A 23,806-nucleotide genomic window follows, 5' to 3' on the forward strand; every position below is an offset into this window, starting at 1 on the left:
AGAGAGGGAACACCAGGCTATTGGGTACAGCGACAATCTTCCCCCAACTGCCTCCAAGGGTGGGCAGTCGGGCAACACCTCAGAGATGCTGGAAGGGTTTATCAGGGAGTGTCTCCCTGCTACCCTGATTCTGCGGTCCCCCTCTGCCCCTAGGGCAGCGCCTATTATTACCCCCTCTGCCTCTGGGGGTAAACTGACCACATGTATCTGGCGTGACACCTTGAGATTTACGGAACCACATTTTCCCTCCCTTCTGACCTTTAGGATAGGGTCTTGAAGGGGTGGGGAAATGTACTCCTATGGCAGAAAGGGTCTTGCCGTCTTGCTCCCACCTGGTCAATGTATCCTTCACCTGAGGCCCGAACAAAGCCGAACCTTCAAAGGGGGTATTGGTGAAGGATGCCTTAAAGGGGTCTGCTAAATTACAAAGCCGCATCCAGGCCTGACGCCTAAGTGCCACTCCTGTGCCTGCGGCCCTACTCGCCCCATCGGCTGCATAAGAAATGAGCCGCATGGAGGAGTTAGTCAAAGAATTGAGGATTCCTAGCTGTGAGGCAATCTTTTCCTGAGCCCCAGCCGCCAAAGGATCCTGAACCACTTCACCTAGTTCCTTGAGAATGTCTTTCTGAAGTCTGGTAAAGTGACAAAGGTAGTTCAGTGAACGCATAGCAAAGGTCGCTGAAGAAAACATCTGCTTGCCATATCTGTCCATAGTCCTAGAATCCTTATTAGGAGGATGGACAGGCACAGAAGGATCAGCAAGTTCCTTCTTGGTGGCCGCCGCCACCACCATAGCATCAACAGGGACGCCCTTAGAAAGAAACTGTTTGTCTGCAGGGGATGTAATGAATTTGGAGGGCCACCTAGGAACTGGTTCCACAGAATCCGGGGCTGCCCATGCCTTCCAAGCCACTACTTGCATGAGTGGGTCGAAAGGCGGAGACACCCAGGAGGTGGAGGGTCAAGATCCGAAAGCCTCCAGGTATACCGACTCATCCTCGGAGGGATTAATGGAAGGCCAGTTCCCCCTCTGCTTAAGGAGTTCCAGGATGTCTGAAAAGGAGATATCCTCAGAGGGAGACCGTGGGGAACCCTCCGACTCATCTAAGTCAGTATCTGATGTAGTAGACTCAGGGGAGTCTGTGTGCTTCCTCTTACACGTCCTCTTACGCGGGGGTCTGCTGCAGGATCAGGAGAAACCTCGGAAGAGAAAGTTATTCCCAATGGGGAAACCTAGGGCGATGGATTTCTGGGTCCGGGAGCAAGAGACTGGCAAGAGACATCAACAGGCATCGAAGATGGAGGAGCTAAAGGAATAGACCATTGACCTAGCTCAGGGGCTAGGACACTCCTCATCACCTCGAAGGCTCCTCTCCCAGGGAGGCCAGAAGAGTCCCGCTCCAAAGAAACAGGAATCCCCGGCCCCACCGAAAGAGAAGGCTCCGAAGCCGATGTTGGTGCCGAGCTCACCAATGCCGAAGCTCCAAGAGGGAGAGCAGGATCGGACAAGGGTCCGATGTCACTCGCCCCCTCGGAGCCGACAAGGGAGACTTTACGACCGGATCCCTCCAAAGAAGGTCTCATGGAGGAGATCGAAGCCGAAGACGTCGGAGCCGAAAGGGGAAGTATCGGCTCCGGTGCACCCAGGTCACCGTTCCGAGAAGCTCCAGCTCCGAACTCTGAAGGAGAGTCGGAGGAGGAAGTTCAGGGGGATGAGAAATAGCAGACGTCTGTTGAGACGGGCTATGGAGCATTTGGGCTAGTGCCTGTGACTTCAACAGTCTGCTTACCACCCTCTCTAAATCGTGGTCTGATAGCCTGGAAGATCTTGAAGATCGGCTCCGATGGCTCTGCTCCGACAAAAGAGGAGACCCCGGTGCCTAACAAATTGACTCCAGGGAAGGAGACCGAGATCTCTTCCTGGATGGAGCCATCGGAGCCGATGACCCCTCGGCTCCAAATGGAGCCGAAGACTTGTCGGCTCCAATACTGGATAAAGAAACGTCGGCTCCAGCCGGAGCCGACAAAGTAATGGGTACTTGTGTGTCGGAGCCGGACGGAGCCGACACAACAACCTCCAAGGTAGAAAGATCGGCTCCAGTCAGAGCCACAGCCGAAGGCTTAGAAACTGAAGCCTGGGCTCTGGATGGCTTAGAGGGTTTGACCGACCCAGCCTTGGTCGGAGAACCCTCTGGCTTTAACAAGCCATGAAGAATTAATTTATTTCTTCATTCCTGCAGGACTCTCTGGCTAAAGGAGTGACAAATGGCACAGGAGTCCTGCAGGTGTAAAGGCCCCAGGCAATACACACAAGAAGTGTGACCGTCTGTCAGAGACATTTTCTGACAGCACGAGTCACACTTCTTGAAGCCTGAGACCTTTACCTCTTTAGACATACTAATGTCCAAAAACAGACAAACACACAGCAATCACACAGTTAACCTCCAAAAAACACACACACACAACCTGACAGGAATTAACTGAGGGGGAGGCTTAAGGCCTGAAGGCAACAAATCCTAATGTAAATGAAGGGAATATAGGGTAGGAGATAACTATAAGTATAAAAAAATATACCCAATAAAGGACCAATAGAAAAAGGGAAAACTAACTCTGACTAATCTCTGAAAGATTTGAAAATTTACCTGAGCTGGTAAAAAGGAGACCTCTTCGCGAAGCGGCAAATGAGATCTGAGGTAGTCACGCCTTGCATCATGGGATATAGGGATGCCTCGAGCTGGTAATATGAGTTCTCGAGCTTAGCAAGTGCCAAGTCAGAGCCGAGGATCGGCTCCGAACCCATCCAGCAAGAATGAAGGCGAGTTTGACAACTTAACATGCATTCAACAGAGTAAGCTGGGATTTTATGAATAGGGCAATATAAACATTTGCATTCCCTGATACAATAATAAGGTTAATGAGGAGGATTTGTGAGGGATTGGAGGGAAAAATTAAAATGGGAGGGTTCCTTTCTAACTAATTGTGTCTATACAGAAGAGCCAGGTAGGGGTGTCCTCTTCCCCCTTTGTTATTTACATTATATTTAGAACCATTAGCAAAGAATATAAGGGACTCAGAAATTCAAGGATATAACTGGTATAGTAATCAAGAAAAGCTGGCTTTATTTGCTGATGATATTATCTTGTACCTGACAAAACCAGGAAAGAACATTTCAACATTTTGGAACATCTTGAGACAGTTTTAAGTCTTTTTGTGATATAAAATTAATGAAGATAAAAATAAAGGCCTTGTTAAGTTTAATTCTGGTGGCTGCCAAAAAAGCAATTGCTAGAAAAAGGAACTCAAAGTCTAAACCAACTGTATCTGAAGTATTGAATACTGTAACCGAAATAAAAGTACTGGAAGTGGGATCTTTCGAAAAGTGTAGGAGCAAATTACATAGAAAAAAATGGAAAGTGTGGGAACAATACATGCAGAATAATGTTTCGGAGGAGGCATGAAGTTTAAGGGAAAATTGATAAATTTATGTAATGTTGGATTGATGATAAATATGGAAAAGAATATATGTAATGTATAATGTTTGCAACTCAGAATATGTTAATATGGTTTGTTTTCTTTTACATAAATGCATGATATATGTTTGCTTATATCTTAAGTAAAAATTCAACAAAGGTGTTACCAATAAAAAATAACCATTGACCATGGCAATGAAAGAGCGAGAAAGAAAAGGAGATGTGTTAATCGGAAAGTCATCATTTAATAAGTCAGTGATTGTACTGCAAATGAAGGAAATAGTATTGCTGATGGCAAAGATAAATGATGAGGCAGCATTTAGGCTTCTGTCAATCATAAAAAGATCAAAGGTAGTTAAAAATGAATTTTGAGGAACTCTACTAAATGGAATGGTGCATTCATAGGTTCATAGGTGTGTACTAGGCTAATGGCCCTGGGGCCTTTACAAGCCTAGCCCATAGAAGTGCTCTGGCATTGTGCCACCTGTCATTAGTTCCCAGTGCCTCTATCAAGTAAAGCCACTGGAGTGATCCCTGGGGTGAACTTTCTATTTTCCATCCACTCATTAAGATTTCTCTTAAAGAGAAATACATAGATACAATGAAATGCACAATTGTTTAGGTCTTATTTGAAAAGTTCAGTGCATTGTTGCACTTGGGAGATAGCACAACTGATAAGAACAAGTAAAAAATACACTTGACAAGTTCCTATTTGTGGGGGGAATAGACTTGTCTTAATGCATCTAATTACTTTAGGTATTCTTTCAAGTGTGCACAGAATTTGTAGTGCCCTTATTACATGAGAACACAGGAGGGACAGTGTCATGTACCATATTTGTTCAATTTGAAGTAACCCTCAAATAAAAGCTGCATTCAAGAAGTCTGTATTAAATTAAAAGCTACCCAAGAATTGTAGCTGTGGCTTGTATTAAACGCTATGGCTTCAGATTACAGATATATAGTAGTACGTTAAACACAAACTCTAAGGCGGAGAAAAATGCTTGCCAGTGTTAGATTTACCTCAGTTTTTGCTTCACAGTGGATCAGTAAAGGAATCAAGCTAGATGACTGAAACCTAAATCCCAGATAGGGTTAGGTCAATAATCAGAAATGGGCAGGGGAAATGGGCATCCTGTGTAAATGAGATACTGGAAGTCTTTAACTGTTTTCCGAGTCAGTATTTCTGTATTTTTCAAATCTCCTTATTCATACTGATCTACCAGTACTGTTAGCATAATTGTAATATAACAAAATTGCCATAGCCAATTTGTCTGCACAGAAAGCAAGTAGTGTGAGAGATGATTTTTTTGAGGAGGGGATGTTAGGTGAAGGTGTCATTCATTGTTTCTGTGTTCCCAACTCCAGGCTAAACTTGTCAATTTATTATAATGTAGTAGCAGTCGCATTCTCACTTATTATGCTACATATCTTAGTGTATTTTAAACCTACACTGACACAAAGCAATAGTAGCAGGTCTGCTGCAATGACATTTAGCCTTATGCGGAGCAGAATGCTGTAATAGAAACTATTCAGGTCAAAATTGCAACAGTAAATAATTACACATTAGCACTATGCTTTTTTCAGATGCAACATTGCACTACAGCTGAAAAATACCGTGTTTAACAAGTGATTATTGACAGATGCAGTTTTGGCCTAAAGATAGTTTTACTTTATTCGGTCACATGTACTGGTTAAGTGTTTCTTTTATGCTACAGCAGAGGGCAGAAAGTATACCAAAACTCCCAACCATTTTTATGTGATTCCCTAACATATTTCAAATCACTGCTGATGTGACTGGCAGCTAATCTTTCCTCTGCCATGCCTTTGTGGAGTTTGGTGAGATGAGCACTTTGTAAGGGTATTTCTTATTAGGAATGGACTTGCTTCAACAGACCCTTGATTAGAAACTACAGCTTCAAGCAACTGATTTTAAAGTGATTTGTCTCTATTGTTACCTCCATGGCTGTTTTATTGTTGTAATACCTCCTTATGTGGTTTTGTCATAATCATTTCATGGTTTGCAATAATTTTCACCTTTTTTTCTGTTATTTTTCATTATGTGATACTCCTCCTCCACATAATTCCCCTGTGGAATGTCCTCTAACATTTGATGTCATGTAAGGGATTCTACTAAAGTTGTCAGTCCAGTGCAGAAAGGTGATTTTGAGGACTGGAGATGTTTTTTCCTAGGGACAGCAGTGATGTCCAAGTTGTTGGTTTAGCTACTGTTGATGGAGTTCTAAATCCTTACAAGGATGACCTTAAATTCAATAGGAAGTTTAGATGATTGCAATGTTGGTATTGATGAGACTGTGTGTGTCTCTGGAATACAGTAGTGAACGGCATTTGGAAAAATGCATCCTTCCAGATAAAGAAAATGTTACAGTGATAGGGAAATAACAATAACCAACAAAAAGAAAACTAAATGGTGACTGATAGGTCCATGAATATTATTCTTTGACATTTTGAAATCACTCCCATGTGTGCAAAGGTGATTATTAAATATGGTTACTTAGGAGAAACTTCTTTGTTTTTACATACATTTGTTAAAAATTACTAAAGACACAGACACACATAAATTAATAGAAAATAAAAAACATATTAATATCTGTCACATATATGCATTATATATTACATATACTTCTTTTTTAACACTTACTCCAACATTACATAAATTGCCCTAGTTCCTGCCTTCCCTTAAACCTCACTCCTCATCCTGAACATTATTCTGCATTTATTGTTCTGACAAGTTCCATTTCTACGTAATTTGCTGCTTCCCTTTCCTGAAGACCCCACCTCTAGATTTTTTTTTCACTTGCTTTACAATATTCAGTACTTCAGTTACACTTGGTTTAGAATTTGATTTATGTTTTCTAGTAATTGCTTTTTTTGCAATTCAAACCCCTTGATAGAACAGTGTTCTAGCTCAAAAGAATTACTTTTTTAGTTATAGCCATTTGGTTCCCCAACATTTCTGCCAGAGTACTCTGTAGGGAATTTTTAATATTCGTCAGCTTGTTATCCCACCCAAACCCCCCCCACGTTTCTAGTTACCTTTCTCTTTTCCATCACGCAACTGGCATTTGCAATCTACCTGAGGAATAATTGTCTGAAGTCTGCTAGGATAAAAAGATACGTATGCAAACACGTTCAAGCAAAAATCCAAAATTTTCTAGACTTTATTGCATACTTAGGAGTCATACAGATGCCCTACCATTGCTCCTTTGTAAATCATCTTTCCAATCTCTCTTCCAATTTCCTCTTGTTGATTCTTATAGTTATAATGGAATATTTGACATGCCTCACTTTCACCTTTTTGACAGCAGTTTCGGTTTTAGACTTGATTAAAAACTTTAACAGAACCTGTCTTTCACTTAACACTCCTGTACCCCTTTCTCTAAGACAAACTTCTTGATAAAATTCACATGGACATTTAGGCTGTCAGAATTAGTAGAACCAGCGAGAATAACTAACCATGTTGTTTTGTCACAAGCAACAGAATGTTAAGGGATGGTGTTGCCTTCCTAATAATAAAAGTCCAAGATGGACTATAAATGTAGGGAGGGAGACATTTAGCAAGGTTGCTTGCAAATTGTTGACATACAGAGGCATAGGTTGATAAATATAGAAGACACAGAGGTGAGGAAGGTTTGTTCTAGTGTTAAAAAATGTATCAGCTAACTGTGTACCAGTTTAGGCTGTGAATACACTGGCCAATATAGAAAAAAGTATATGCTGTCTTCTTTATAAAATGGGATAATATTATATGTGAAGTTGGCAGAGGCACTGGAAGATGCTATTAAAAATTATTAGCTTGAAAGCTTATAAGTCATACTTATGGTCACATTCCTTAACAGTATATATTTATTGGGTTAAATGCCAAATGGGTACTCCAAAGAATGTGGGTTTTGTGGGCTGTTTGTTATGTGTGCATTTATGGTTATAGAGTTGCAATGTAGACAAGGTAGTAAGAAAATCATTCTATATTGCCAAACTTATACAGTCCAGGTCCAGAGGAGTTATAGTACCACTTTACTCTTTCCTTATCAGACCCATCATTGAGTACAATGCCCCCTTCGGCATGTACCTGACTAAGCATATGCAACAGTTAGAATGCCCACAGAGGTTCCACACCAAGAGAATCAATGGTATTAACACATTGTCCTCTACAGATTGCCCTAGAGCCCTGTTTCAATACTCAGTCTCCTACAGGTTGTTGAAAGGTGATCTGTGCTTGGCATATAAACCATCTTTAAATCCAGGCCTAATGAAGCCTTTGCCCATCCACAAAACAAGCAATACCAGAAACATTAGATGCAGGGATCTGAACATTGCTTGAGACATAAATAGAATATGCTGGCAAGACAGATATGTGACTCAAAAGATACCCATACTCTGGAATAGGCTCATCCTTCATGTGAAGCTGAGTCCATCCCTAACCCTGTTCAAGTGTAACCTTGACAATTGGATTGAAAATCAAAAATTCATCCTTGGGCTAGCCCCCATGTCTCTTATACACAGAGGCTGGCAATAAACATTCCCTAACTGACATACCTCCATACAACTTTTTAGCAGCCTCCTAACAACCCCAACCCTGATTAAGATGCTCATGTTACCAGGGGATGCAATTAAGTTGGGTTGCATGGCTAGGCTTATAAAGGCCCTGGTGGCTATTGGTCTAGTATATACCTATGAACCTGTAAGGATAATTGAGTGTTTAAGCATAGCACAGGCTGTCATCAGATGAATAGAAACCCCAGGCATATCATGACTTTATTTCAGAAAGCAAGAGGAAGCTCATGAGGTGCTATCTGTACTTGTGCTACATCTTTGGGGCAGATGGTAGTCATTTGGTGCATCCGAAAAAATTCAAGGTTCCCAGAATTTTGAAATAGTTTGCACATGTACATCTATGGTCAGAAGTTGTAATGAGGGTCATATTGAGAGAAGCAAGGGCTACAACAGACACAGAGAAACTCAAGAGAAATCTAAATGGGCATGTGAAAACAACTGAAGTGGAACATAGTGAATGAATAGTTAGCACCCAGGGCTAATGTCAAGGGGGCAAAAAATATGACAAGAATGCAGCACATTTGTTTTATTAGGCATAGCAGAATTCATAGCAGACAGGCTTAATTGCAACCATTTCAAGTACAGAAAGATGCGTTTGGTATGGTTGGACTGCTTATATACATCCCCCTGTGGCAAAAGGGTCAAGTTTTGAGTCAATACTGCCAATCTTACCTCTAAAGCCGCCTACCCTAAAAGAGAATATTTGGTAAATCACTATAGGTTCATAGGTAGGTACTAGGCTATCTGCCCGAGGGCATTTATAAGCCTAGCCAGAGTGTGTCGGCTTTCGCCACCCCACTGATTAATTAACTGATCCTCTGTCAAGCAGAGCCAATGAAGTGATCCCAGGGGTATATTTTCTGTTACCCATCCACTTGATAAGGTTTCTCTTGAAGAGTGTTAGTGAGGGGCTCTGCCTGATGTAATTTGGAATTTTGTTCCAAAGCATGGGGAGTCTCTGTGACAGGACTCTATCCCTCCAGCATGTTCTATTTATTGTTGTGGTGAGGTTTAGCTCAGTAGAGCAAGTGGCTTGCAGTGACTTGGATTTCTTTAGGTGGAGCATGTCCATCAATTCTGAGTTGGACATGGCTTTGTAAGTCAGGCAGAGATCACCTATGAGTTTTTTCAGTCAGGCTGCATAGGACATATGTTTGAGGCCAGTAATCCTCTTGGTGAGGTACTTTTATGGTCTTTCCAGCTGTTGGAAGTGTCTTGTGAGGTGCATCCCAAATGGGGTATTGTACTCTATGATGGGTCTAATGAGTGATGAGTAGAAGTACTATAACCTCTTTATTTCTTGATGCGAACCCTTTAGTAATTAGATGGGCCACATAGAAGGATTTCCTATCTACTTTGACAATATGATTGTCAAAGGAGAGATTACTATCTACCTGGGTCCCCAGATCTCTTTTTACCTCTTCTGTATTAAGGGGGCTGCCACCTATGTGGTAATTCGTGGGTGTTTTGTTTTTCCCAAATGGGATGACTATGCATTTTTTGGCATTTAGCTTGAGGCCATGACTTTGACACCAGGTGTCCGTCTCAGTAAGGCCCTTTTGAAGGATGTCCGTGTCAACTGGAGAGTCAATTATGGCTCCCAGTTTGTGGTCATCAGCAAACTTGGTTAGCCATTGTCCTCCTGTGTTTGCCTGTACTTCTGAGAAGTATATGCCGAACAGTAGAGGTCCTAGGACCGAGCCTTGTGAGATACCACTTGTGACTGGTTTACAGTTGGACCTGGAGCCTGCTATTCCTACTGTATGAGTTCTGTCTGTAAGCCAGTTGGCAACCCATCTCATGACGTAGGAGTTTATGTTCAGGCTGGTGAGTTTTCTGTAATACCCAAGTGGGGAATGGTGTCGAAAGCCTTGGCGAGGTCAAGGTAGGCGGTGTGAACCACCTTTCCCTTGTCTATGGCCTTATTGACTGTCTCGAAGGAGTCAACCAGGTTTAGTAGGCATGATCTACCCTTAACAAAGCCGAACTGGGTCTGGTCAAGTGTTTGGAGGTTCCCAATGTCTTTGTTAATGAGTTCCATGATGATGCACTCCATAGCCTTGCAGACCAGGCTAGCCAGGCTTATGGGGCGACAGTTACCAGGGTCAGTTGTGGCCCCCTCATTTATAGAGAGGAATAACCATTGCTGTGCGCCATTCTATGGGCACATAGCCTGTGGAGGGGCTGAGGTTGAACACCATGTTTAGGTGGGGGTTAGTTCATTCTGTAGTTCATGAAAGGCGCAGCCTGTGACACCATCTGGTCCCACTGATGCTGTGTTTTTGGCTTTTGAAAGGGCTGTTTTCACCTGTGCGTCTGTGATTTCTGGGGCACTACACTTTTCTGGTATTGTTGTGGGCCCTTTTGGAGGTGAGGGGGGTGAAGTTTGGACTGAATCTATCTGCCAGGATGTTGCCAATATCAGTAGGTTCAGTATATTTTGTGCTATTTTGCACTAGTTCAGTGCATATCTGTGACTTGCCACTTAGATTCTTAACATAGCTGAAAAAGGCTTTGTGGTTATCTTTTGAATCCTTGGCTATTTTTCTTTCGAACTTAGCCTTGGATGATTTCATGAGGGACCTTAGTTTCTTACTGATACTGATCAGGGATGTCTTTCCTTCTTGGGATTTGCTTTTTTTCTGAACTAGTTTCCTCCTTCTATTGTATAGCCTGTTTATTGTAGGGGTCCACCAAACTGGTTTCCTTCTCTTAGAAGAGTGAGTCTTGGTTTTGCTAGGGATGGCACGATCCATGTATCCTTGTAGGTGCTCATAGAGTGCATTTGTAAAGGTTTCTGCATCTTGGGCAGCGTTATCCTTTAGCGTGGGGACTGTGAAACTTACCACATCTGTCTTAAGTATGGTGAAGTTTGCTTTAGAGAAGTTTTTTTACTGTGGTTTCCTTAGCTGGGGGTGGTGGTGGGGTGTGGACATTCAGAGTGATTAGTTTATGGTCTGATCTAACCAGTGATGGGTTGACCTCCTGTGTGGAACACCTGTCGCCCATGTTGATGATGACCAGGTCCAATATGTTTTCACCTCTGGTAGGGGAGTTTACAGCTGATCCAGGGCGTTTGAGTTGATGAATTCCAGGAAGCGCTGGGCCTGGGAATTTGTACTCAAGTAGTTTTCCCAGTGAATGGTAGGGTAATTGAAATCACCCAATATCAGGGTGTTCAGTAGGACCTTTATGTTTTCCATTGTCTCCAGAAAGGTGGAGTGGTGGTCCTGGGTCATGGAGGGTGATCTGTAGCTGGCCACAATTTGCATTGCAGATTTGCCCAATGTTAGTTGCACATGGATGATCTCAGAGGTATCATGGTGCACCACTAACCTGGAGGTGTAGGTATCCTTGATGAATATGGATACACCCCCTCATTTTGTGTTTCGGTCCATGTTCTGTGGCCGAAACGTGTGGTATGACTTATAGCCCGGTAGTGCTGGGGTGCTCTCTGGAGCCTTGAACCAGGTTTCAGTTACTGCACAGATGTCGACGTTCTCCAAACTGAGGAGTGCTTCGAGTGCTTGCATTTTGAGATTTAAACTCCTGGCATTTAGTAGCATAACCCTCAGTTTTTTTGTAAATTGTGCTGTTTAAAGAGGTGGGTTTGACTTTTGAGCCTTGCCTAAAAAAGGCACTATAGGGGCAGCAAGAGCCTTGGCCAGTATTTGAAAGCCTAGGGGTGACAGTTGCAAGCTGTCTCTTGCAAAGCAATGCGGCTTGTCAAGCATGTCATCCCAGGCTGACAGACACTGGATCCCCTTTGAATGACACCAGAAGCTTAGCCAGTTGTTGAAATTGATCATTTTTTTCTTTATACTGAGGTATCATTCTTGGTGAGGGCAGGATGCTACTCAGGGTCAGAGTCAGGGTCATGACAGCCTGGGCTGCATGATCAGAGAGCTCTTCCAGGTCTCTTTTTATGTAGTCCAGGGAGGTACGTCACAGGTCATTCACACCAACATGAACAATGACAGAGTCATATTTGTACTTGTTCTGGAGTGACCTGAGTGCTTGTGTTATGTGGCGGATTCTAGCTCCTGACAGGCAGCTAACAGTTACCTTCTGCTTGTCCAGCCTAGTGAGTGGTATGTCAGTGTGCCTGACTACAGAGTCACCTATTACTAGTGTGTTAGGTATGTTATTTCGCCTTAAGGGTTGTGATTGTGCAGCACACTGATTTTGTGTTTTATGTGTTGTCTGGTTTGTGACGGGAAGTGCAGGTTGCTTGTGAGTCTGCTTTGGAGGTCTCTGATACATTTGCAGGTTTTTATTTAGAGCCTCAGAGTATGATTTTGTGTATTTATTTGTATTTATTGCCAGTGCTGTTTTAGCAGGTCTGTGTGCAGCTGGAGGTGTGGTGCAAGTGTTAACCTTCTCCTCTTGACTGTCTGTTCCAGTCTTGGGTGGAGACAGCTTAGCTTCCAGTTTGGCTGTATAATTGCATCTCTCGCATATGTTAGTGTTTTGTGGTAGGAGGTGAGGGTTGTCTGTGTACATGAGGCAGTTGTAACATTGCCTCAGGATACCCAGATTCACCAGCTGGACTGGAGAGTGCACCTGAAGTTGCCCTTTGGTCATGCCTGAATAGTAGGGTGAGCTGCTTAGTCGCTTGGTTGGTGAGGGGTGAATAAAGAGCCTTGCCCTGCTGGGCAATCAGTGTCAGGGTATATTAATGCTTGCTATTAGGTCTGAGCAAGTGCTGGGCTGTAAGATGCTTTTTGAGTGCTTAGGTTGAGAGTTAGACTAGTTTCAAGGGAAAAACTGAAGAGGAGACTTAGTAGAGCCGGGAATAATTTAACCATAACTAAACCGGCACTGCCTGGTGCGCAAATCCGTGCAAACGCAGTTTTTATAGTAGGGAAATGAAAGAGATAGAAATTAGCCCAAAATGGCCAATAAACTACTAACTTCTATGCTGGAACCACTCCTCCAGGGACAGATAGGTTGCTCAAAGCTCCCCTCTCTCACAGATGAACAGAGAAACTTCCTTCTATCCAAGTAAGGTATGGGCAACTCAGAAACTAGTATCACAGCTGTGAATTCAGCACTTGCCTGAAAGTTGGACTATACTAGCTTTGAAAGGTGGGAAGCAATTAATTTTTTTGTTTTGTTTTTTGAAAAGATAAGGCAAAAATAGTAAAAAAATATGCTTAAAACAGCTTTAAATGACTACAAACGACCAGAAAAGGCTATTGCACTTTAGTGTGTAGCCTACAACAGTTAAACAAATTATTTTTTTAAAAGTGCAGGCAGTCAAATAAGTACAATATGTGAAAAAACAAGCTTTTAAATCACAATAAACGCTGGAAAATCTGTGTTTAGGCGGAAAACAGTTAAGTACAGCAAGAAAGTGCAGAAAACTGATAATCACTCCAAAGTCTCTCTTCTAAGCTAGAAGGCTTGTATCAGTTTAAGGCTTTCTAGTGCTACCCAGTAGGTTAGTTACAGGAAAGATGGGAAACAAGTGCAGATGTGATCTTTTAAACCAGAAAGTTGAAAGAGACGGACAAATTGTCAATAAACTACAATTTCTGGGCCAAGAACCTATCCTCTCGTGGTCGACAGGCTAACTAGTGCTTACCACTCCCACTGATAAGCTAGAAGGCTTTCTTCCAACACAGAAAGGCTTGCGGGGCTCAGAAGCTTACCAACAGTCCTGGATACAGCATCTTTGTATCTGGACTAGGTAGTTACAGGAAAGGTGGGAAACAAGTGCAAGTGCGGCTTTTAAACCAGAATGTTGAAAGAGATGGAAAAAGAATGCCTAAACGGCCAATAGCTACAATTTCTGGGCCAGGAACCACTTCTCTTGTGGTAGATAGGCTACCTAATGCTTACCACTCCCACTGATAAGCTAGAAGGCTTCCCTCTAACACAGAAAGGCTTGGGGGGCTCAGAAGCTTACAAAGATTCCTGGATACAGCAAATCTGTACCTGGACTAGACTAGTTACAGGAAAGGCGGAGAACAAGTACAAACGTAGGCTTTTAAGCCAGCAGGATGAAAGAGATGGAAAACTGCCCAAACAAACTACAATTTCTGGGCCAAAACTCACTCTTCCCGTGGATGACAGGCTACCTAGTGCTTACCACTCCCACTGATAAACTAGAAGGCTTCCCTCCAACACAGAAAGACTTGGGGGGCTCAGAAGCTTACTGACAATCCTGGATACAGCAACTTTGTAACTGGACTAGGCTAGTTATAGGAAAGGCGGGAAACAGGCACAAGTGCAGCTTTCAAACCAGAAAGTTGAAAGAGATGGAAAAAAACTGCTCAAACAGCCAATAGCTACAATTTCTGGGCCACGGACCACTCCTCTTGTGGTAGATAGGCTACCTGATGCTTACCACTCCCACTGATAAGCTAGAAGGCTTCCCTCCAACATGGAAAGACTTGGGGGGGGGGCTCAGAAGCTTACAGTGAGTCCTGGATACAGCAAATCTGTATCTGGACTAGACTAGTAACAGTAAAGGCAGGAAACAAGCGCAAACACAGACTTTTAAATCAGGTTGAAAGAGATGGAAAAGCTTTCTAAACGGCCAATAAACTATAATTTCTGGGCCAGAAACCACTCCTCCTGTGGTAGATAGGTTACCTACTGCTTACCACTCCCACTGATAAGCTAGATCATGGCAGACTGCAAAGCAGTCCATGACATTTTTGTGAAAAAGTTACATATTCAAATGTAATACCATAAAAATGCTGTCACTGGGATGGGCTAGATACTGGCAGTGCAAACAGAACCCACTAAATAATATAATAAGGTTAGGTTCAGGTATCACCCTTCCATTACGATGGTGCATACGACCATCTCAAGATGTTATTCCATAATCAGACCTTAAATGGTTAACTTGCAATAAATGCATGACTGATCAATGTCTCACCAGTAATATGCCTGCTATTCTTGTATTTTGAGATAACATAAATGAAAACAAAAGAGCTAACAAGCTCATTAAGAGGTGCGGGTATTCCTGTTTTTTGTGATAACATTAATTAAATGTAAAAGGCTGATGTGGTGTATTCAATGGACTGAGTTGTCTTGCCTTAGCTAATGCTCTTTGGGGGCGGGGAGGTGCATGACGTAAGGACTGGGAGACAGGAAGGATGTTGATTGTATTGTACGTTGTCTTGTCAATAAAGTTTGGAGTTGGTAGCAACAGCACACAGTTGTCCCGCGTCTTCTTTCTTAAGTAAAAGAACACGACATGGTGTCAGAAGTGCTGTGTGGCTGTGCCTGGGATTGCTGAACACTTGCTGAAGACCGTACGAGTGGCCTAGTGACGTGGGAGCGGACATGTCGGACGAAGAGAATGGTCGGCAGCCGAGCTAGAATTAACATGGCGGCGCTCCCAATGCTACGTTTAGTATTCAGCCGGAACCCTTTGATTTCTCCAAACCTCATGAATGGACACGATGGATCGCCGTTTTGAACGGTTCCGTCAGGCCAGCAATTTATCTTCAAACCCAGAAGGGAACCAGGTGAACACCCTGATATACTGCATGGGTGATGAGGCAGACGATGTCCTGAGAGGCCTCAAGCTAACCGATGCAGAGCATCAGGAGTATGCCAAAGTGAAAGACGGCTTCAAAGATTTTTATTGTCAAGAAGAACATTGTTTATGAGCGTGCACGATTTAATATGTGAAAACAAGAACTGAATGAGACTGTTGATGCTTTTGTTACTGCTTTGCATGCATTAGCTGAACACTGCAATTATGGGACGCTGCACGATGAGCTCATAAGAGATAGAATTGTTGTGGGCTTGGCTGACACCAGACTGTCCGAAATGATTCAGATGGAAAAAGAGCTGGACTTGGAGAGCTGTAAACATGGCCAGACAGTCGGAGGAGGTTAAGAAGCAGCAGGCGGCTTTGAGGTGCGACAGTAGTGCCCTGCAGTATAACGTGAACGCTGTGCAGACACCACTTGACACCAAACGCCGGCTAGAGACCTCGAAGGTTGGGGCAAGTCCTTGACACCGATTTTTCAGTGACAGACGCAAAGGGTAAAGACGCTCCGATGTCGCAGTGTTACAGGTGTGGGGCCCATTTCATCATAAACTCAATGCCCGGCGACTGCTGCAAGATGTCGCTCGTGTGGAAGAAGGGCCACTACCAGCGAGTCTGCAGGCAGATTAAGGTGGTGCAGTGTATCGAGGAGGACGAGGAGCTTGGAGGCGTGAAGAACAGGGCTTCTTCCTTGGTTCTGTCTCCTCCGGGAACCATTCCTGGATTGTGGAGGTTCAAATAGAGGGCACATCTATGACTTTCAAGCTTGACACGGGGGCGGATGTTACTGTTATTTCCAAGTCAGACCTGGACAACTTGTTCAGTGGAAAGAATGCTCCTGTGCTCCAGCAGCCGGAGAAACCCTTGTTGGGTCCTGGAGGGACGCCACTGGAGGTTACAGGATCCTTGGAGCTTCAGCTTGGTTATGGACAAAGACAGACATGCGAGAAGGTGTATGTTGTTAAAGGACTCCACACGCCGCTTTTAGGTCTTCCTGCTATTTTGGGGCTGGGTCTCCTGAAGCGTGTTGACACTATCACCATGGAGTCTTTGAAGACCTCATACCCTGAACTGTGCTCTGGGTTGGGGTAGTGCAGCGGAAATACCACATAAAGCTTCAGCCAAATGCGGTGCCATACTCTCTGAAGACCCCCAGGAGGATACCCCTACCATTGATGGGGAAAGTGAAGGAGGAGTTAATGAGGATGGAGACGCTGGGTGTCGTTACCAGAATGGAGGAACCTACTGACTGGTGTGCAGGCATGGTTGTCGTCCCAAAGAAAGACAGTAACAGACTGAGACTATGTGTAGACTACACTAAGTTAAATGAATATTATGCAGGGAGAGGTTCGTGCTGCCCTCGGTTGAGCAGAGTCTTGGGATGCTTGCCGGGGCGAAGGTGTTTAGTAAACTGGATGCCAATATGGGATTTTGGCAAATTCCTTTGTCAGAGGAGTCGGCTGCGCTTACCACATTCATAACCCCCTTGGGCGTTTTGCTTCAATCGCCTTCCCTTTGGCATTAACTCTGCACCGAACACTTTCAACGCATGATGGCAGAGGTCATTGAAGGACTAGAGGTCTGATTTGCCACATGGACGACGTGCTGGTCTGGGGTCGTTGCCAGGAGGAACACGATGCCCGGCTTCATGCGGCATTAAAGAGACTGGAAGAGGCAGGCATTACGCTGAATGTGGGGAAATGTGACCTGTCAAGGAGCAAAGTGACCTTCTTGGGCCATGTCATCACAGATTCTGGCATAAGCCCAGACCCAAGGAGGACCGCGTCCATCACGGAGATGGAAGCACCTGCTACAGTAGGAGAACTCAGGAGTTTCCTGGGCATGGTGAATCAGGTGGGAAAGTTCATCCCTCATTTGGCTGAGAGGGATAGAGCTCTGAGAGACTTATTATCAAAAAAAAACAGCTGGTACTGGGGGGGGGACCAGGAAAAGGCATTCAATGACTTAAAAGATGCGATCACCTCACCTCCAGTTTTGGCTGTATGACCGAATAGGGATACGAAGGTTTCTGCGGATGCATCATCCTTTGGGTTAGGGGCGTGCTGCAGCAACAATGGGAGGACGGCTGGAGACCTGTGGCATACGCATCAAGGTCACTCTCACCTACAGAGCAACGATATGCCCAGGTTGAGAAAGAGGCTCTAGCGTCTACCTGGGCATGTGAACGCTTCAGAGATTACCTATTAGGTAAATCGTTTTGTCTAGAAACTGATCACAAACCCTGGTTTCATTGCTTGGAGGTCAGGCGCTGGATCTTCTACCGCCTAGAATCCAACGCTTCAGGATGAGACTGATGCAGTTCTCATACACAGTGCAATGCGCTCCAGGAAATCACTGTGGGTGGCAGATGCCTTGTCACGTTCTCCACTTAAAACCAGGCTAACACTGGAGGAAACAAAGTTAATGGAGGACACGGATATCTACGTGAACAGTATTGTGGAAAATATGCAGGTGAAGCCATCCTTCCTCCAGACACTACGGGAGCAGCTGAAAGCAGACAGTGTGTGTGTGCGGGTTATGGAATTGTGCAGTCAGGGGTGGCCGCTGTATGCGAACCAGGAACCCTTACTGAAGAGCTACTGGCCAGATCGTTCTACACTAACAGTGAAAGATGGGTTGCTGTTAAAGATTCACGCCTTGTTATCCCCTCTGCCATGCGTAATGAGGTGTTGTTGAAATTACATGAGGGACATCAAGGCATTGTGAAGTGCAAAGCCAGAGCCTGTCAGACGGTCTGGTGGCCTGGGCTCAGCCAACAGATAAATGACATGGTTTTGGGATGCAGGGCGTGCATCTCAGAGAGAAGGAATCATCCTGAGCCTCTCATCCCAACTGAATGTCCTGACAGACCATGGCAAAGAGTGGGCACGGATTTATTTGAACTAAAAGGACATACTTACCTTCTTGCTGTGGATTACTTATCCAGGTTTCTTGAGATCGCATTGTTGAAACATAGCAAATCCAACGAGGTCATCACCCACCTAAAGTCTTTCTTCGCCATGGTATCCCAGAGGTCCTCGTGTCTGATAATGGACCTCAGTTTTCAGGGCAGTCTTTTGCGGACTTCGCAACTGCTTATGGCTTCGAGCATGTCACAAGCAGCCCCAGGTTCCCGCAGAGTAACGGGGAGGCAGAACGTGCGGTTCAGACTGTGAAGAACCTGCTTAAAAAAAGTGTCGATCCGTACATGGCTCTTCTGGCGTACAGGACAACGCCACTGCAGAATGGTTATAGCCCTGCGGAACTTCTCATGGGACGTCGGTTGCGGACTTCTCTTCCGATTCATCCTTCGCAGTTGGACCCCGTGCTGCCTGACTGGAGAAGGCTCGTGGGGAAAGAGGAGGAGGAGAAGAGGGTGTATAATGCGGCTAACTACAACAGACGCCATCGGGCAAGGCTGCTGGGTGATGTGTTGCCCGGTGACCAGGTGTGGGTGACAGATATGAAGACCCCAGGTACTGTAGATCAAAAACATTACTCGCTGAGGTCATTTAAGGTAGACGTGCCCCAAGGGACTGTGCGGAGAAACCGTGTGCATCTGATTCCCTTACCTGAGCCTGAGTGTAAATCAAACCCTGTGGGTCAGGAAAGCGTGTTAAGTAAGACCGTTGAGGCCTTGCCACCTTGCAATGGCCTTCCCCCGGAAATCCGGGTACATAGTGATGTTGTGAGGACCAGATCAGGAAGAATTATTAACAAGCCGGACCGATTGGATCTGTAGAGATCAGTCTGTAAATAGCAATGTCATTTGTGTTCTAGTAATCCAAACATGGCTAAGTGAGTATTTTGTGTCAATGTACCAAGTTCGTAGTAAAGACGAAGAAATTGAATAGATCTGGGTTTTGTAATAAGTGAAAAGGGGCCTTATAGAAAAGGAGATGTGGTGTATTCAATGGACTGAGTTGTCTTGCCTTAGCTAATGCTCTTTGGGGGCGGGGAGGTGCATGACGTAAGGACTGGGAGACAGGAAGGATGTTGATTGTATTGTACGTTGTCTTGTCAATAAAGTTTGGAGTTGGTAGCAACAGCACACAGTTGTCCCGCGTCTTCTTTCTTAAGTAAAAGAACACGACAGCTGACAAGTAAATTAAGAGGTGAGGTACTCTTCCACGATTGCAGACAATTTAGCATATTATAGCTGAATTTCTAAGCCAAAAACAAGAGTTGTGGAGGTATGAGAATGATAAGGTTGTACGGACAGGAGTGCTGGTCCAGGAAAAGGGCAAGAAACTGTTCTTGGAAATTCAGAGCTATTCAGGCTAAGCGAAACATGGTATCATACAACATGACAATTAAGTTTCCACCTGTACAGAAACTCACTAATATTTCTTTGCTCTGGATATATTACTAATGTTATGAATACTTAGATGCCATTCTCTTATCTATAGCTTGCTAGGTCTGATTTTATTCATTCTTCAGTTATCTACGTAATCCCAAAACAGGGTCATATGGGAACAGGAGTCTAACCTGGTGCTCAACAGGCCAGGGCAGATAAACTAACCTGACTAGATGCCATCCCATCACACTACACAGGCACCTTTGCTCACACATATCATAGGGACATTTGAAGAATTACTAAGAGTGCTACTTTACTCCATCTCTTTGAATTTGTAAAGCAACTGGGACACTTGCAAAAAAAAAAAAAAAAGTCCGACCAGCTATTGGGTGGTAACGAGGCAGGGGCAACTCCATAAGCAGCAACCCTAACCACTGTACCATTCCCATCCGATTTTATTTTTGTCGTACTGCAGACGCATCTTATCTAGGATCAGAATGTGTTCAAAAACAGCTGCGCATATACATTATCTGCCCAAGTGTTTGTTAATATATTTGAAAAAAAAAGAAAATTTTTAAATGTGCTTGAAAGTTGAGTGATGCAGATAATTGGACCACCCTCAGAAACCCACCCGTGGCTACTATAATCAGGTGCGAGTATAAAATATCCTAGTCACGCAAGAGGCGGGATGGGGACTGTCTCTGTGATAATTATCTGTCTTTTAAATGCTAACAGTAATCGTCCACCCTAGTCCGGAAACAGCAAACGAATTATATATATTTTTGAGACCGCTACATAAAAACAATATTAATAAAGTATCATAACTAATAATGTAACTACGAAAAACCTAAAGCGATGACCTAGCCAAAAATGCAAGAAGCCTGTTGCTTTACACTATGTTGTAACAGAAGAAAAATATCAGAGAACGCCAACATTTGAACCATTAAGACTTGACAGCTGCAAATACTTTCTCGCTTCCCCATTCAAAACTGAGAAGACGCCCACTCATAAATGTAATAGTATTTAAAAAAAAATCCTCTCCCCCTAAAGAAATATAGCGTCAACACCCCTAACCTCCAAAATATGGACCCTGTGACTTAGAGACATCCAATCACAAGTAACCATGTCGTTGTTACAGTACAAGTGAAAATCCGGTGTCTAAATTAATTTTTATGTAGAAAGGAGGGGGAGCAACTTGAGAGTTATAAACAGGGAGGTGGAATTGTGTCAATGGTGTAAAGTGAAATGGAATAGCTGCTACTCTTAGTAAATAAAACAACACAAGGTAAACCCAAGTCCCATTTACAGAGATATACCCCTATTAATCGAACAGCTGACCGACAGAGAAAAAAAAATAAAACTTTTGAAGAGCTACTACCAGTTGTATAATAGACCAATTGGAAAAGAAGGGCAGGGCTCAGGAGAAGAGGTGGATCTGGCAACCTTGCTCACCTCATGATGAAGTAAGAAGGAAAAGCGCAGTAGAGGAAGCTCGGAGTATTTGAGGTTTTCTTCTTGTTGAGGCAGTGCTTGTCGGAGACGCGGAGATAGCTTTGCTTGTGGCAGGCTCTGATCGTTGGTGTTGAAGGACCAGCAGCCTCGCGCAGCAGTTTGCTCCGTGCACCTGGTACAACGCGAGGGCGACTGCAGTCATGGAAAACGCTCACAGTCTGGCATATAACGAAGTTTTAACTCACTTCAGAGTGAGTGAATACGCGGGGCTCTCACCAGAGCAGGTGAAGAAAAACCTGGAGATATATGGACCAAATGGTAAGTATTTAACTTCTAAGTATGTACGGTAAAAAACAAACACAACATTGTACATTAGCACCTCTGTTAAAGCCAGACAAAATTATTAAGGTATATTTTATGTTGCGGTCGAAATTAACAAATTTGCTGTTGGGTGGGTCTTGGCAGATGACTCTATGGCATCACGCTTCATTCAATTATGTTTTGTTACATTAAACCTTTCAGAATTTCAGTCAGTGCCACAGTATTGTAATAGTTTCCAAAGGAAGATCTGGCATTTTTTCAACCCCGGCAGTGTCCGCCCCTTAACAAATATGCAAGTTTGGTTATTAAAGTAAATGTCAATTGCATGATAAAGCTATACGTGTATGCAGAGGGAATTACCTGTGTGTGGGGGTGGGGGTATAGCAGAAATTTTGTTAACGTGGGCACACGGGTATGAATTTGTCAATCTAGCTGCTTTGTGAGGTATTTGTAAATACACTAACGTGGTTATTTACTAACATTAAAGTACGATTCCCTTAATTTCCTGCATTGTTGTTTTAACAGCAATCGCTCTGTATGTTGTAACTTGTATGGTCTTCTGGCCCTGAAGCCTTACTACTTTGTATATTGTAACCCCCCCCCCCCCCCCCACACACACACACACACTTTTTTATTTAAATAAACATTGGTAACATTACTTACCAGAGTGTAAAAAGCTCTGCCACTAGAGGGACATTAGTTTGCTCCTCCACTATATTGTCAGTTTCCCTTTCTTTTTTTTTCTTGTACAATTTTTAGTTACTTGCTTTATATTTTATTATTTTCTTAATGTAGCTCCTAACGAGGCAGGGGCAACTCCATAAATGATCAATGGCACTTAGTCTGTATTAAGAGAATGTGAATTAAGGCATTTTCTGAATTAAAAAATATCTTTTAATTCTAATTGTTATTTATTAAGTATAACTTTTCTCCAAATGCCACAGGTTTTAAGCAAGGTTAAGAGGGACAGAGCTAAAAACTGAGTCAAAGTCAGCACACCCCCCGAAATAAATCGGGGGCAGTTGAGAGATATGTTGGTGTCAATTACCAAAATGCTTAACTATCTGTTGCTATGCTTTTTAATCCATACCCTGCCCTTTTCTTGAATCGTCCAAATAAGGTCTTGTTTGCTGTTATGAAACCCCCATGTTGTCATAGGTCATTCTGTCTGAAATTTCAGAAACTTTTTTCTGACTAGATAATGACCGCAGTGAATGGCAGGATCCTGGGTAACTGAATTTTAACTGGGATACATTTGGTGGTGTTTTTATGTTATGTAGTCCACTTAGTTAACTGTCTTGCAATCATTCATTTAGAAGCTTTGCTTTGCTTAACATTCAGATTTTTTTAAAGATTGTCCTGCGTATTGGCATTGTATAGTTTTATACCTTCCAGTTATGAAATAAGCACTATATGATGAAAGGACAGTTAAATGGGGGTTGTGTAAAGTGGGTCATCAAGGATCATATTTCATGGTTAAAGCTAAGAAAATTGTAGTCCTTTTTGATACCTGCTTTACTCTCAAATTGGAAGTGTAAGTATTCTGTCATCTGTAGATAACAGAATATGTGGCTTTTGTCGTGCCATGCACTGTTATGGAGTCCAAGTTTTTTTTTCTCTTTTTGGAGTATCTGACGCTTCCTCTGCAGAACCACCATTATGAAAAGTCATTTCCAATTTTCTTGTTTTGGGATACATTTCTATATCTTTTGAAGCTTGACATGTTTACTCCCTTCATAAATCCTAATATTTTCCAAATTCTGAAGGTAATGATAATGCCTTGTCTCCGTTATCTGTCACTTACACCAGTTATCAGGAGCAGTTACCTTTTATTTTTTTAACAACCCCAATTTAAAAAAAAAAACGCCCATATACCCATTTGGAGGTATTATCCAGGGTAAGCATAATTCAGAAGTTGCAGTAAAGCATGAATTTGTTTATATGATGACACAGCATAGCTGCATACAAAGGTTTCACTTAAAAGATTTAGGAGTACAGCAGGCCAAGAGGTAAGTTGCACCAAAACTGCATTGAAGGCTGTCAGCAAATTAGGAATTGGACATTTTAACAATTACAATGTATGAACTTTTGTGTAAGTTTTTCATACAAGTTGTATAAATGCAGTGAAATGTAAAACTTGAACAGAAGTTAGTTAAAAGAATACTGCTGACAGGTTTTATC

At 43.2% G+C, this 23,806-nt stretch overlaps 1 protein-coding gene across 1 annotated transcript in view; it reads left to right on the forward strand.

Moving 5' to 3' along the window:
- Positions 1-21,061: 21,061 nt before the first annotated feature.
- Positions 21,062-23,806, forward strand: part of ATP2A3 (ATPase sarcoplasmic/endoplasmic reticulum Ca2+ transporting 3) — a 1,260,930-nt gene continuing 1,258,185 nt past the window's right edge. The window contains exon 1 of the mRNA XM_044082905.1: positions 21,062-21,622. Coding sequence (XP_043938840.1) covers positions 21,505-21,622 — 118 coding nt within the window. The 5' untranslated portion in view covers positions 21,062-21,504. The remainder of the gene's footprint in view (positions 21,623-23,806) is intronic.

Source organism: Protopterus annectens, chromosome 9.part0 (genome assembly GCF_019279795.1).
Source record: "Protopterus annectens isolate FY-2018-M chromosome 9.part0, PAN1.0, whole genome shotgun sequence".
Taxonomy (NCBI): domain Eukaryota; kingdom Metazoa; phylum Chordata; order Ceratodontiformes; family Protopteridae; genus Protopterus; species Protopterus annectens.